The 15,946-nt window shown below is 42.8% G+C and overlaps 2 protein-coding genes across 3 annotated transcripts in view; both read left to right on the top strand.

Moving 5' to 3' along the window:
• atf7ip (activating transcription factor 7 interacting protein) overlaps window positions 1-4,725 on the top strand; it is a 29,539-nt gene extending 24,814 nt beyond the window's left edge. For both annotated transcript variants that reach the window (XM_079238153.1, XM_079238154.1), the window contains exons 10-14: window positions 2,363-3,031; window positions 3,119-3,220; window positions 3,342-3,419; window positions 3,562-3,650; window positions 3,764-4,725. In XM_079238153.1, coding sequence (XP_079094279.1) covers window positions 2,363-3,031; window positions 3,119-3,220; window positions 3,342-3,419; window positions 3,562-3,650; window positions 3,764-4,222 — 1,397 coding nt within the window. In that variant the 3' untranslated portion in view covers window positions 4,223-4,725. The remainder of the gene's footprint in view (window positions 1-2,362; window positions 3,032-3,118; window positions 3,221-3,341; window positions 3,420-3,561; window positions 3,651-3,763) is intronic.
• On the top strand, window positions 216-1,398 carry LOC306774803 (uncharacterized protein; the record flags this gene model as incomplete). Its single annotated transcript, XM_079264976.1, has 2 exons — window positions 216-1,061; window positions 1,153-1,398. The coding sequence occupies 2 exons, from the start codon at window positions 216-218 to the stop codon at window positions 1,396-1,398; spliced, it is 1,092 nt and encodes a 363-aa protein (XP_079121102.1).
• Window positions 4,726-15,946: the final 11,221 nt, after the last annotated feature.

Raw genomic sequence — 15,946 nt, 5'->3', positions numbered from 1 at the left:
TGCGTTGGCTCAAGTGCTAGTTGGTAACCGTAGCAACAAAAAATCAGAACATTAACATACATTATTTCAGTTTATATATCACAACGACAAAAAAAACAGACAAAAAAATGAGTGATTTTTTTTTAGTTTCCTTTAACCTATTTGGTGAATTTGGTAATTTTGAAGACTGGGATGCAGCGGAGGAGAAAGAGAGAAGAGAATATAAGAAGAAGGAGATGCGACACAAGGAGATGACACCAGAGGAATTGGACAGTTTAGAGGATGACAAGGATGAGGTGAACACACTGAAAACCACGAGATGGGCCATTAAAACATTCAGAGACTTCCTGGCTCAGAAAAACATGGACACCAACTTTGAGAACTACACTGCCACTACTCTCAATGACATTTTGAAACTGTTTTACGCATCTGTCCAGTCCACTAAGGAAGGAAGAGAATACAGTATTGCCAGTTTGAGGTGTTTGAGAGCCGGCATTAATCGCCACCTGAAAGACTTTAACATCATTACCGACGCTGTGTTCAAGAGCAGTGAGGCCGTTTTTAAGGCAATACTGAAGCGCTACAAAAAGAGTGGGAAACCCACCAGCTTCCACCATCCTCGCATCCCAGAGTCAGACCTTGAGATAATCAGATGTTCATCTGCGCTGTCTCCCGATACGCCCCTTGGCCTCGTCAGAAAGGTGTGGTTTGACATCCAGCTGTGTTTGGCTCGGCGTGGCAGACAGGGGAACCGTGAGCTGACCATGAACTCCTTCAGCATCCAAAGAGACCAGGATGGCATCGAATACATCAACCTAGCGCATAACCCTGACACTAAAGATCAGGAAGATCCAAACGAACCACACAAGCAAAACCCAAGAGGTTTTATGTTCGCAAGGCCCGGAGATCCCCTCTGCCCAGTAAAAAGCTTCAAGAAGTACATCTCTAAATGTCCCCCAGATGCAAAGTCTTTTTATCTGCACCCAAAGCGCTCCGTCACCATGGCATCTGATGTGTGGTACTCCAGGGAGCCGATGGGTGTCCACTACCTGGGAGACATGCTAAAGAAAATCAGTGAAGAGGTCTGTACAACTTTAATAATAAGCCCTGTGTAGTATGCCTAACTCCTCCTCTGCCCTCATTAATAGCCTGTGTGTTGCTGTTTCTTTTAAGGTGGGTTTGTCGCGAATTTATACCAACTACAGTCTCCGGAGCACGGCAGTGGGTCGATTGTCAAATGCCGGGCTGGAGACACGCCAGGTCATGTCTGCGATGGGGCATTGCAGTGAAAGCAGCCTGCAGGCTTATAAGACTCCGTCTGTCCAGGAGAGACGAGAATGGAGCGACATTTTGTCGTCCCGCAACATCCCAACCAGCAGTGGTTGGGGTCCACAAACGTTCCTTCAATTGTCACTGTGATGCACATGTACAGTATCTCTGTCAAGTTTCTTGATCAACTGCATTGTTGGATTTTATTTGAAGTGGTTCGTCACCTGTCTTTGTCTTTCTTATGTTACGTACTTCATAGAGTAAATGGTTAACATTTATTTAAAAAAAAAAAAGAAAAAAAAAGATTTAGGATTGACTGACTTGAATGGTACACATTTAACTGAACGGTATATGATACTTTTTGCAATAAAAATGATTAATGAAACCATCTGTGGACTTTGATTGTTTGAAACTAAATTTTGCATTGCCCTCTGGACACACACAAGCAGGAAGAAATACGCTTGCCCTTTGAAATGATACTCTGTATCACATAACATTATGCAATCATCTCAGTTCCATTAATCTGGCTTGATGCAACTTTAGCGGCCGAGCGAGCTGCAGGTTCTGTGGCCAGTGCCGGTTACCTTGGCAACGAAAGATACTAAATAGTCTACTCAGTTGCTTGTGAAAAACTTTGGATTTTAATGGTAAAAAAATCAACATTAGTGATTAGTGATAGTCAACTGATTTCTTATTTCTTTCATAAGCAGGATAATGCCCTTTGAGGTGTCCGTTATCAGAAATTAACGGACCTCGCTTACCGTCGGAACGGTTCATGCCTTCGTATCATCCATTCATTTCTGATAATGGACACCTCGAAGGGCAATATCCCTTATTAAATCCTGTTAGCTTTAGAAATCCATGGCTGTTCTGCAATGTTGACACTGTAGGAAACAAAAGTGTCCCAGCCCCAATTAAGTTAAGATGAGCTGATAAAGCGAAAAGGCACTTATTCATTGTTGATTTTGGTCTTGTTGGCGAAAGAAAAGATGAGAATACCCTTCTCTTCCTGCATATTGGTGTTTTTACACGTGTTTTGATCTTGGTTAGGTGTAGTCTTACATGATCTTTACTACCAGCAAACATTGAATTAAAATTGTTTCTCCCTCTCTAGTTGTTTCAGTCCCAGCTTCCCTGTCAGCCTCCGCTGCAGTTTCAGCTCCAATCCCAACTTCCACCTCCACTGCTGTGGTTCAGCAGGGCTCTATCCTCCAGCTCATCCCCACCACCTCAAACGCTGCTTCTACGTTGGCCACTGGCATCACCACTCAGAGTCAACCTGGCACCCTGGTGCTGAAAACGGCCCCTGGCAGCGGCATGATGACGACAGGCCAGCCACTCGTCATTCAGCTGCCTCTGTCGGTGAACGGTCAAACAGGGACGCTGGTCAACTTCCCTGTCTCGTCGTTGTCTGCAGCTGGTTCGCTCAACAAGGCCAAAACGACCCCCTCCACCACCACCTTTATACTCAAGTCCTCTCCTACAACTAACACAGCATCAGTCTCCACTCCAGTTGCTGCCACTCTCCCCACTCTTCAGGCCTCCACCGGTCAGGTGCCCTCCACCCAGATCTCCCTGGCCCGTGCTGTGTACCAAGGGGGTGCAGGAGGAATAACTACACCCAATGCTGGAGTGTCTGTGACCACAGCCAGGACGCCAGTTCAGTCTGTCTCAGTTATTGGTGCCATGTCTTCAGCCTCTGCACCTGCAACCTCTGGGCCAGCTGCGACAGGTTCCACCGCTCCAGGGCCCCCACAAGGGACGTCTCTTACATCAAAGACAGGTGAGGAAGAAGTAAACTTAACGAGACGTTGCTAGCATTGTTTTCCTTTTATGTACATCTCTCAAAAAACATGCATTTCTTTCTTAGACAATCAAGCTTCTGGAAGCACTCCATCCAAAACCGCTGTACCTGTTGCACGACCCAAGGGCTCCGTCATTGATCTCACCGAGGATGATGATGATGTGCAAGGTGAGTCTCGGCTACATACCTCACGTTATAATAGATTTTCACTTGTCAACATGTTATTGAAGCAACAAATATGTTGGAATATAATCTTTATGTTAACGATCCTGCATTTATTGTTCTTCAGTAACGGGAGTGAAGAGCGCCGCTGCTGCAACTCCTTCATCTGCTCCACGCTCCAACCCAGTCGTCAGCATTCCCAACAGTAAGGCTTCCATATTGCATTAAAGACATGTATAGGTGATCGTTTGCATGCATGGTGTTTTCTTTTTTTCAAAAGATGTCTTTATGTTCTGTTTGCCCTTTAATGTACACTTGTAACACTACTGTGTGTGCGATCTGTACAGGTGCAGGAGCAGGAGCCCGATCATCCCCTAAAAGCAACCAGAGCTCCTCCAGTAATCCTCAGATAACAGTTCACCACCGCCCTCCACTGGTGAGAATGTAGAACTGCATCTACATATTTGGCATTCATGTAGCTTCTCAGTAGCAGCTTGGAAGCATTTATTTATTTTAGCATGAACTGACAAAAATTTTATTTTTCGATAGGTCTCTCCTCTAAAATCTGGCACTGCAGCCACTCCGACACCAGCGCGGGGCATCGGTGTGACTCTCCCTCCTCTCCCCATTGCCCCTGTACCATCGCGTTTACCCCTTGAGGCTGAACGGACCTCGCCTCCTCAGCAACTTCAGCTGAAGCTGGTGCCAGGCCAGACTGGAATTGTGCTGTCCTGGAGTGTGAGTGAAGTTGATCGGACCTGCGCGCCTGTAGACAGCTATCACCTTTATGCCTTCCATCAAGACAACTCAAGCGGCAATGCTGCTCAGCAGCACTGGAAGAAGATTGGAGAGGTGAACGCCCTTCCTCTGCCTATGGCCTGTACCCTGACCCAGTTCCAATCTGGCTCCACGTATCACTTCGCTGTCCGAGCCAAAGACATTCATGGGCGCTTTGGCGCCTTCTGTGAACCTCAGTGCACAAACGTCATCAGCTCCAACTCTACCTAAACCGTAAAGGAACAAAGACATTTTTTTATTATTATTTTTTTTCTTTTGCCTTTGAACTTTCATGGTTTCTTTAACTTTTTTCCCGTAAAAACTCACATATTGTATACTGAACTCGTGCAGTATCTGTAAATATGTCTACACATAGAGACTGGACTACTGACTGACTTGGAGATTTGAAGCAACCGCTATTGTCTGGTTCATTGTATGTGTTGTGTTCTTTTGTGACTCAAGCTGTTGTGTATATTACAGATTTTTTCTTTTTTTATGATTATAAATATTTTTTTTTGCCCGTCTGCCAAGTCAGATATTTATGTTGTTGACTCCTGCTAGTCAGAACCCAAATCTGTTTTTTTTTTTAAGTTGTTTTTCTGAATACAAATTGACAGGATCATCCATGTAAATTTGGTTGCACAACAATGTATACTTGTGTGGTAGAAACAGAATGATAACTTTTGTAAGTTCTGTCTGGCAACCAGACTTTGACAATGTAATAAAACATTTTATTAAAGTCTAGGCTTACCCTACGTTTTAACATTCTGTCACATTACAGACACCATTTTACATCTTTGCCAACAGGATACAGATGTCTGACTGTCAGTGTTTTCTCAGCTTATATGTATGCAGACTGAAACATTTTGGTTTGAGGATGATTTATAATTTCACTTCTTTATGTATCAGTCAATTATGGACCATAATAAGTAGTTTTTAGGCATAAATTATTCGTCCAATCCTTTAGCTGTTCAACACTGTATAGGAAGATGAAGCTTCAGTAGGACACAACTAAAGCATTGAGATGAGTTTATCTTATGTGACTGAACAGAAGATGGCATGAGGTTAACTTGGAAAGAAAAAACAAACAAGTAAAGTGTTTATGTATTATTCAGTCTGATTGTGCTCTGGGACTAACAGTGACCAGATTTAGTGTCTCTATTCTGCACATTTCAGTCTAATTTATTTTAATATGCAACTCCAGAAAGGCAAGAAATAATCAAGCATTATTTCACAAATTCCTACATTCATTTCTTTTATATTGATCCTCTCAGATCAGCCTCTGCCAGAAACAAGCAAGCAGAGGAAGCTCCGCCCTATGTCCTGCAGGCTGTGTCTGATTGGTCAGCTGCTAGGAGTAGTTATAGTGAGCAGTGAACGTGGGCGTGGCTTTCTTCTCATGAACATGCACAACCTAGCGAGGATGACCAATCACTAAGTCTCTCCTTTGGGACATCACTAAGATTTAAAAGTAGAAAAAAAACCAAAAACCAATCTCTTCCGTCACCATGGAAACCGAACGCAGAGAACGCTGCAAAACTCAAACATGAATTTAGGTGATAAAACAAATGGCGCCACTGTAGGATACTCAGAAAACTAGAAATGGCATCATAGAGCTGCTTTAAAGTATTTTGACACATCTTCCTAAACTTATAAAGATCATCGTGACTGATTAGGGACAGGTGGATTTGCTCAGATCTAGAAATGCAGCACTTGCTCAGGAAGGTGATGAGATTCTCCACAAACTGGTCAGTGCAGTTCTGAAGTGCACTTCTGGTTCAGGCAAAGTAAAGGCAGGACAAATGTGACTGAGTACTTCATCTGGATACCCTAGTTGTCTCAAAGGAGGTAAATTATAATGAAAAGAATGATTCTGAAAAATGGAAGCCCAAAAAATGAGTCTTTACTGACCAGTGAAGACTTCTTGATAGTTTCTAAACACAAACATCTAGAATTTGATTTCAGCAACAAAAGAAAAAGCTGACATTGATATAAGTTTTCATTCAAACCAAGGGGGTCCAGCTCCAGTCCCCGAGGACCACAATCCTACAGGTTTTCCATGCATCCCTGCCTTTAACACACCTAACTTCGATTAATGAGTCATTGTGCAGAACTTCATTGACTGTTTGATCCATTTCAATATATGCCAGGTGTGTTGGAATATAATAAATCTAACACCTGTAGGACAGTGGCCCTTGAGGACAGACTTTGGACACCCCTCATTTAGACCATGCAAAACACAATCAACTGGCATAGTGACAAGATAGGGTGTCAGGGTTTGGTATAAAAGGAGCATCCAGGCTTTTTGTCTTTCCAAACATAGTTGGTTGTTGTACGCCACTCAGTGTGCATCCACACCAGAATCCTGGTCCATTTTCTCTGAAAGTTCAATTGGTTTGGGGAATTGTGAATGTGCAAACAAACTCTGATTCAGATGCGGGTTTTTTTTCATGGACTCTGAGCAACCAACACATACAGGTCTAGGTCTGCTATAAAGAGAGGAACACAACATGTGAATGACAGCTTTTCTATCATTGCCAAACAGTCTGTCCAGCATGCTCTGACATTATAGCATTGCTCACCTCATACTGTAGACCTTACAGTGTCAAACACAGTAGTGGCGTTTCCATTACATTTTTTCACAAAATAAAAGTAATATTTTTAAGTTTCAACAAACAATTGTGATTTGCAGGTGTTTCCATTGATCAGTGTTTAGTGCATTAGCCTGAAGTCTTGTAAAGTCTTGTTCCTCTCACGAGTTTTAAGAAAATTGCAGTTTATGCAAAGTAGCCATGTAGCATTATTTTGGGGGTTTTCTACCTGCTGAGAGAATTTGCTACAGTTTTTTACTTTTAATTCTTTCATTTTCTTTTCTAAAACTGAAATTAGCTGTTTGTTTCATACTGTGCCATCTTTACTGGAAAAAAACAGGTAATGACCCCCCACTTCACATCTGGGGACACGTAAATGCGAAAAGCGTGTTTCCATTACACTTTTGCAATACACTGCTGTATCAAAAAATCTGGAAAAAAAAACACCTCATGAGACTGTAAAAACGATTTTTTAAATGTTTTTCAAAATGTAGGTGTTTTCATTAGCGGGGTTTTTTAATTGCGATATTTGGTTCTTGCGCAATTCATGGTGTAATGGAAACGCACCTAGTGTGCACTGAGACAGTCAGCTGTGAAAATGTGCTGCATTGTAAATAAGTTTAAAAGGCCCCAGAAAGATTTTGCAGATATAAAACTCTGGCATGAGAAATAAAATGAAAATCGGTGGGTATTGGCTCCGTGACGGGTGGCCGTGCCACTGCGGGGTGGGCAGGGCGTGGGCCCTGGGCTCCGGTGCCCGGGGCTGTCCCCTGCTTCTCGGGGGTGGGGGTTTGGGCTGACCTGGACTTGCCGCTGCAGTGCGGGCAGGGCCGTGCCCTGGTGCCCGGCAGAGGGGCCCAAGATAGTTGAGGATGGGGGAGATGCCTGTGTGTGTATGGGGTGTGTATGGAGGAGTGTAGTGGTACATGAATGTATGGGGGAGGGTTTAGGGGACTGTGATAGTACATGAGTGTGTGGGGTGGTTTATATGAGGGGGGTTTATGGGGAGTGTAGTGGAGCATGAGTTCGTGGGGGGTAGGGTCGTGTGTAAGGGGGAGTGTGTTAAGGCATGTATGTGTGGGGGTGGAGGTTTGGGGGAGTGTGATAGTACATGATTATGTGGGGGGTTGGGGGGTGCGGATGAGGTAGTGGGTGGTGTGTGTGTGTGTGGGAGGGGATAAGGGCTTGTCTGTTGGGAATCTGGTGTTAAATGCATGAGAGGTAGGGGTGTGTATATAGAGGAGTGTCGAGGTGCATGTGTATGGGGGGTAGTGGTCTGTGTGTAGGGGGGAGTGAGGTGATGTGTGAGTGTGTGTGTGTGTGTAGGGTAGGGAGTGAGTATAGGAGTATGGAGATGCATGTGTATGTAGGTGTATAGGGGGGTGGAGGGTTGTGATTAGGAAGGGGGTAGGACTTAAGTGAGAGAAGTAGGGAGCTGTGGTGGTTTGTTCTAGGGTAGGTAGAATGGGAAGGGGTGTTTTGTGGTGGGCAGGGGGGTGAGTACGATGTAGGGTTTTGGAGGTGGACTAAATGTTTGGTCCTGTATCTGTTAGAATGGGTGTGTATGTGTATAGATGTATGTGTGGGTCTGTAGGTGTGTGTGTGTGTGTAGATGTGTGTGTATACCAGGCTGATGGTGAGGGGGTGTGAATGTATTGGTGTGTAGAGGAGGGAATGCAACGTGTCTCTGGGTGGGGGCGTTTCCTGGGGGTGTGGGGGTGGTGGGCCCTTGGTCTGTCTCTCCTTCTGCCACCCCTCCTCTTCCTTGCCCCCCCCCCCCACTTTTGCATGTGGTTCGTTGGTGCCTTCTGGGGCCGGTGGTGGCTCCTTTGTTGGTGTTGCTGAGGGCCCTGGTTGTTGGGGCAGCTGCCCTTGGCCTGTCCTGGCCTTCGGGGGCCCCGGGAATGGGGGACGTGCCTCGTGCCGCAGGTGGCTCATCTTCTTGAGGGAGGCGCGCTTCCCTCGGGACCTAAATCCCCGGAGCCCCCTCCTTCCCTTCTTCCACCACACACAGGCAGGGTGTTGGGAAGTGGACACGTTGATCTGGATGGTGAGAGAGGCCATCAAGGTGGTTTCGATCGCTGCACCCAGCATCGGTTCACCTCCCAGTTTTAATTACACTTAGTCAACATAACACAAAAAACACACACTGACAACACATGGACATATTTTAGGGGGCAGGCCATGCAGTGTGTGGTGGGCGGGGCTGCTTTGGTGGTCCCACTCCCAACATGATGTGGTTACTTCTTTCCCTTCTTTCTCTTTCTGTCTTTCGTCTGTCCTCTCTGGTCCAGCAGTATAAACTCTACAATTCAAACAATAATACAAAATAAACATAAATAAAAATTCAGAAATTCAAGGGGATCATTATATCTAAAAAGCTTCCCTTGGCGAAGAAAATTTGCTCAGCAGAACACAGCATCCAGATCATGAAAAAAGAACAAAAAAAAAAGAAATAAAATGAAAAGCACCAATTTACTTCTCAAGAGGTCCAGAGAGCAAAAAGAAGAAGAAGAAAGAAAATATCCCAACTAGTTAATGTCTCTTCTTTCTTTGTGGGGGGAAATACATCATGATATTAGATATCAAGGGCCTCATTTACGAAGCTGTTGCACGCACAAAACTTGGCGTACGCCCATTATAGTCAACTTTTGGGATTTATAAAAACACGACTTGGCGGTAAAACGTCCCTACCTCCACGCCAACTCTGACCCTGCCGTACGCACAATGTCTGGAGATATGGCGACACCAAAGGCAGAAAATAAAACCAAAGAAACTGTGTGAAGTTTGAGACATTGGTTCAAAATCAAATATAAACCTTTACACAGAATATTGTACATTAACAGCATTTGCAAAAAAAAAAAAAAAAAAAGAAAAGAAAAAAAGCCGCACATATGATATTGTTCCTCCACCACGTAAAACATCAACCACTAAAATGTGTTCTGAAAGAAGCTGTTCTACATGTTATAAAAGCCATTTCACATAATAAGTCGTACATAAGCTGCCATACTAATAAAGCTCTAAATGAATAATGGCATTAAAATGACGTGGTCACCCATCATCAGGCTGACCAGGGTGTCTCCTCCACCTGCAGATGTACAAAACATGAAGTGATGGTTGGATATAAAAATGCACCCAAATGCGTAAAGGCGCACAGTGGCTTTTCTTTTCCTGCAGATGAGCTTGGAGACTCTGGAGTCGAGCCGGCACAGGTCGGGCTTCTCACTCATTTTCCCAACCCAGAACGCAGAACAGAACTATGTTCTCCACAACCAGACACGCCGTGGTGTAGCGGCCATCGGGCAGATGGAGGCAGGTGGAGGTGCATCGATGCACAGGAGGAAACTTGTTGTACAGCTGTAAAATGTGTGCAGATAGTGGAGATGCTACTTAACATGGTACTAAATGGCGTCAGTGCTTCAGCTGCGTTCACCTGAACAATCATCCAGTCTGAATGATTGTGTTGTCAATCATCCTCTCACGTTGGAACCAAACGCTGCTGCTTTACATCTAGAAGTGATGCAACACATCAGAGGTGGAGAATTCTGATTTATTCACAAGTTTATCTTCAGTGTAATTTCTGTCAGGGTGGTGTTTATTTCTCTCCATCTCCTGCACTTCCTCCTTGATGGTAATTATTGTGCGAGGACACTGCAGCTAGGGGACAAGGTGGAATCACCTTCTGGATAAGTCCGGTCTCTGATGAGACAAGCTGACAGCATCTTCCCCCTGCTGACATTCCTCGGCCTTTCTGGTGGTACTGATGTCCAACCGTCTCCACCAGATAAAATATTTTTACATTTTACAACCTCATCGATTCGAATTTCTTCCTCATTTTCCAGAAAATTCCTCTTTTTTGTTGTTTTCCTGCTTCCTCATGAAAATGAGATGGATTAATATTTATCAGTGGTGTTCACCTGACCTTCTATGGCCAACATGTGGGCGTGACTAGATGCTCCCTGACGTGCGCAAAATTTAGTGTTGATTCTGATTTATGAAGCGAAACAGGCGTGGGACGTGCGTGCGCACTGCTTTGTAAATCGTGAAGTCTTTTTTTTTTTTGTGACCTGTAGTCAGCTTTACTACGCACAGTTTAATAAATGAGGCCCCAGGACACCGCAACTTTTCCTGTTACCACCGCCATGTTTCCCAACCAGGACCAATCAGCAACAAGGGCTGCAGAAACTGGAGGTTTTAATACAACTGAGAGTAATCAGGAGTGGATGCAGCTGTGCTAATTGGGAAAGAAGAGGAATGAGGTGAGTAACAAGCTGGAGACAGAAGGACAAGACAATAAGAAGCTTCTCTGAAAGAAAAAAGGAATAGGAATAAAAAAAAAAACAAAAAACAAAAAAAAAAACCAAAACAAAAAAACCCAAAACAAAGTAAGATACACTACAAAACAGAATGAACAGCTAAAATGAAGACAGCAAAATAACAACAAAGCTAAGGCTGGAAAAAAAAAAGGTGGTGGTGGTGGTGGGGGGGGGGGGGGGGGGGGGGGGGGGGGGGATATATTTATCTTTTCAGGCTAACTGTATCAACAAAATCTTGCGATCTGGTAGTGACGAGGAGGGAGGCTGGTTTTGGATAAGTTAAAAAAAAAAAAAAAAAAAGGATCAATATTAATAATGGCCAGAGTCTCATGAAGCATTAAAGTTTTCTTGCAACTTGATTGAGAAAAATGATCATTTGTCACTTTGGCCTCCTGTTTCTTTGTTTTTAATCAGTAAACATTTTTACAATAACATCGGATATAGAATAGTTCACGTAATAATCTGTTGTAATACTTTAAGTCACCACAGAGTGGCGCGCTACCAAATACTTTAAATAAACAATTCTTATTATTAGTATTATTAGTATTAGTATTATAGAGCAGAAGAGTGAGGTAAAGCTATTAAAACAGTGTATATGTATTACTGGGCAATTTTGTAATACTATTAATTTTATTTGAACCATTTCTTAAAATATCAATTTTTCAAACAAAATAGAAAAAAAAACTTTCTTCAGTACATTTTTTTTTTTTTTTGGTGTGAACTTTAAAGGATTAAAACTAAAATGAGCTGTCAAGTTACAATAATTATTGCAGTTTTGAAGTAAATATAAGAAAACAATAGCTATGAAAACTACGATTGAATAAATATCACTAATCAATAAATCAGCTTGAAATGGACCCTTTTTTACTTAATAAGTGCACATAAAGTTTTTCCTGTATATTATGGATGCAACCTTAAATTTGGACTAACTTTAAATGGTGTTTTCACACTGTGATGCTGCTGTCTTTGAGGATTTAAATCTTCCACCATCGACTGATCCATTTAAAGAACCGCAGAAGGAAAACTTTGTTCATTCAGTCATGTTTTGGACTTGTTTTTTTAAAAATTTTTTTTATTGATCTGGATGATTTTTTCTGTTGCGAAACCTGGCAACACTGCAGCCAACCGTTCTAAGGGTTCACAGGTTAAGGATAAAACAGGGCATGAAGGGACTGGACTCATTGACATGGACTCAGCACTGAGTTTACAATATGTTGTGCAGAAACGTGGCCAGTAAGGACCCAAACACTGATGTAGAGTTTAATTCTGGGATGGTAAATGACGCTGCAGGTTCGTTTTGCTAATCCGTCTGAACCACACAACTTTGTGAAACGTTACTTTATCTGTAGTTTTATTTGAATTGAAAGTGCTTTATATAAAACATTAAAGACTTCACTGCAGGGTGCAGAAAGCATTGCATACAAACTTTAGAAAAAAATAATAGAAATTCATTAATTTTCTTAATTGCTTAGTCTAAAAAAAAGGTGGTGGGGAAGCTGTAGCCTATCCCAGCAGTCATCAGGTGAGAGGCAGGGTCCACCCTGGACAGGTTGTCACTCCATCGCAGGACATTTAGAAGTTAAAAAGAGAAAAAGCTCAAATAAAGCAGATGAAGTGCATGAAGTCAAAGTTCCAGTGTGAGGAACTAAGTTATTTTGATAAAAGGCAGAAAATAAAAAGGTTTAAAACTTGTTTTAAAGCAGCTGAGAGTTTCAGCAGATCTGCAGGTTTCTGGAAGTTTTTCCTACATGTGAGGAGCATAAAAATGGAACGCCGCCTCCATGTTTAGTTTCGACTCTGGGAACCGAAAGTAGGCCTAACCCAGATGACCTGAGAGATCTGGTTGGTTCAAAAGATCCTGAGTGGTCCCGCCAGGTGTGTTAGAAGTCAGTTCTTGTGGGCTGCTGTCCTGCAGGTTTTCACTGTATCCCTGCTCCAACACACCTGGCTTACATTAAATGGATCCAACAGCCAATGAAATTCTGCTCAGTGGCACATTAATTTGAGTCAGCTTGGAATAGCAGCAGGATTGTGGCCCTTGAGGACCCTAATCTGGATACCCCTATCCTAAACCAACCAGTGTTTTATAAAATAACAGCAGGAAGACTGCAAAGATCTGAGGACTGGAGTTCTATAATCCAGATTCTTGGTCTTAGTGGTCTTATTTTGGCCTGACTGCAGCTGTCTCTTGTCAGGAAGACCTGTAAGAACTGCGTTAGTACTCTAGTCTGCTTAAGATTTCTCCTGGAGAAATGAAGATTTGCATGAATGCCACAATATTTGTAAGAGATTTGTCCATAGGACTCAGTCATTCATTATCCAAACCTCTTAGTCCGATTAAAGGTTGGGGGGAAGCTGGAGTCCACCTCAGCTGGCCCTGGGGAAGAGGTGGGGTACACCCTGGACAGGTCGCCAGTCCATCACAGTGTAAGTCGGACTGAAGAAGGAATTTGTTAATGAGAACGGTTGGTGAATAAGGCCCGATGTTCCAGTAGATTACAGGTATCAAACAACCCGAGAGGGCCGGTATCCTGCAGATTTTAGTTGGCTTCACGCTCCAACACACCTGACTGAAATGAATGAACAAGTCGACAAGAAACTGCTGGATCCGTTTAATCTGAATCAGATGTGTCACCGCACATTAAGTTGCGCTTTACTGATTTTTAACTAAAGCGGGGCTGAACAACCGTTTTGTTTTGAACAACTGGTGACGTAACGGAACATAATGGACACAACGGAGCAGTCACGTGACATGCACGTCTCGATTCAGATCACAGAATATTGTTTCACATCAAACGTTCCACAACAGTGTGGACTGAACTCTGTTTCGATCTTGCTGTCAGTTTAGATTATCTACAACTGTGTTTCTTGCAAAGTTTTTCTGGTAAAGTGATGAAATAGGTCTCAAACTGTTTTCAACTATGTTTGAAAGTACGTTAAACTATTCAACTATCTTTGAAAGTACAAGGTGACAAGCAATGGCACAACAAAAATCTGTTCCGGGGTCCAACAGGGAGGTGGAGACACGAAATGAAAAAAACCCATCAAGAGCCACAGACCAAGAAGCAGATTTCCTCTAGTTCCTGTGTTGTTGTAGAGCTTGTCACGCACAACACTGACCTGGTACCAAATTGTCATGGAAAAGAAATAGGACCAATCTGAGATAAGTTGAGACAAGCTGATACAAGGGCTGGGTGAGATAACCAAAATATTATGTTATGATATAGCTCAATTTATATTCCCATAACGATAAGGGATAATGCCTGACGAGGTGTCCATGATCAGAAATTAATGGACAACGTTGGTTACTTCTGACAAACCAGTGAGAAGTGGACAAAATGCACAGTCAGAATCAAGTGTAAAAGGGCAAGTTTTATGGCAAAAATAGTTAAAAATAAACTAAAAGAATAGGCAAATGTCATCAGTGCAGGTGTGCCAGTAGGCAAACTGGGGAGAGTCACTAGAGGAGGTTGGGTTTGTTATGCAGTTCCTATCCGCGTGGCAAAGCCCTACATCAGGCTAACAGTACTTAAACTTATGCAGGTGTTGGTCTGTCAGCCGTGAACCACCGACTCAGACCTCTGCAATTTCTCCTCCTGAGCAGAACCTGCAGGTCTCCCTCTGAGTCCACCTGGACACAATTCACCAAGCCACAGAGAGTTCATATCCAGTTAAAATACTTCCATATAAACAACAGCTACAAAAGATCAAATGTGTCAACCCATGTGTGCAGTTACCTGGACATAATTCACCAAGCCACAGAGAGCCAGAATGTTGTGTGTCTGCCTCTTAAATAGGACAATGATTTGCTAGCAGATGGAAACCACATGGTTCACCACATCCACACACAGTTCCAAAGCAACCACACAAGAACAAAATGGTGATACAGCTCTACCAAGTTACACGCAAAGTCCATTAATTTCTGATAATGGACACCTCAGAGGGTGTTGCCACGGTTACTAACTGGTGTTTGAGCCAGCGCAATGATTTAGAATTATTCGGCTTTTTGACAGAACTTTTTTTTAACTGGTGTCCTATATCACTTTTTAATGGACATCCTGCAACCAATCAGAATTGAGTATTCACCCAGACCATGGTATAAATAACTATATAAATTGCTTGAATAATTTGTGTCAGTCATCAGTTATGTGTCAGATGTGCTTGGTAACGGCAGCAGTGATCTCCTTCCATCTGGGGGAACTATGGTCGTATGGCATTTCTCGGGTAAATGCCTGTTGCAGCGTTTTCCTCTGGAGTTTATTATGATCGCTTTCGCCTCCACTTGACGCTGCTTTTGCAGCTTTTGTTCATTGACTCTATTCTTTATTCTGTATTCTTTATCCTGATTCTTGCGCAGGTGATAAAATGAGTTAGTTGTGTCGGAGTCCTTTGTTGGGACTGTGATCAAGTCTGTTGTCAGTTCCAGGTCTGACTTTTTTTTTTTTATCTCCAAACCGCATCCATGTGACAGAAATTTCCCCTCTTTTATGCACAATCTCATCAGTTTGGGTTGGCTGGTCATCTTTTAGTGAATTATCCTGCTTTGAAACGTGTCTGCTACTGTCATCCTCCATGTTTGTTTTTATATTGCAGCGTCTTGATGTAAAATACTGCGATAAAGCACCTTATTGTGGCATAAACGATAGAGCCTTATATGAAACAATAGACGTTTTCTATTGTCCAAACAATATATATCGTCACATCAATCAGCCCTAGCTGATACTAATGAAAAAGAGGCAAAAATCACAACAAAGTCTGGCTGAATTTCATGAGGCTGGACTAAAACTTTTCCACATTATTCTAGTTGAATCATGATCCAGAGACGCTGCACAGGGAAACGTGTTTTTATATACCCTGTAAACTTTGTCAGTTTTACTGTCATTCATTTAACAATTATTAACATATATTACCTGTTGTTTCACTATATGGAGTTTCTGAATACTCCCACTTTCTTCCAGCTCCATTGCCATCTATCTCCAAGTAAACCTCCCAGCTTTTCCCACCTAATAGATTCTCTTAGCACAGTTCATCAACAGAGGGAGCCATTG

The sequence above is a fragment of the Telmatherina bonti genome (genome assembly GCF_933228915.1).
Source record: "Telmatherina bonti genome assembly, chromosome: 3".
NCBI lineage: Eukaryota > Metazoa > Chordata > Actinopteri > Atheriniformes > Telmatherinidae > Telmatherina > Telmatherina bonti.
Note: the sequence above shows the minus strand (reverse complement) of the source record. Positions and strands in the feature narration are given on the sequence as shown.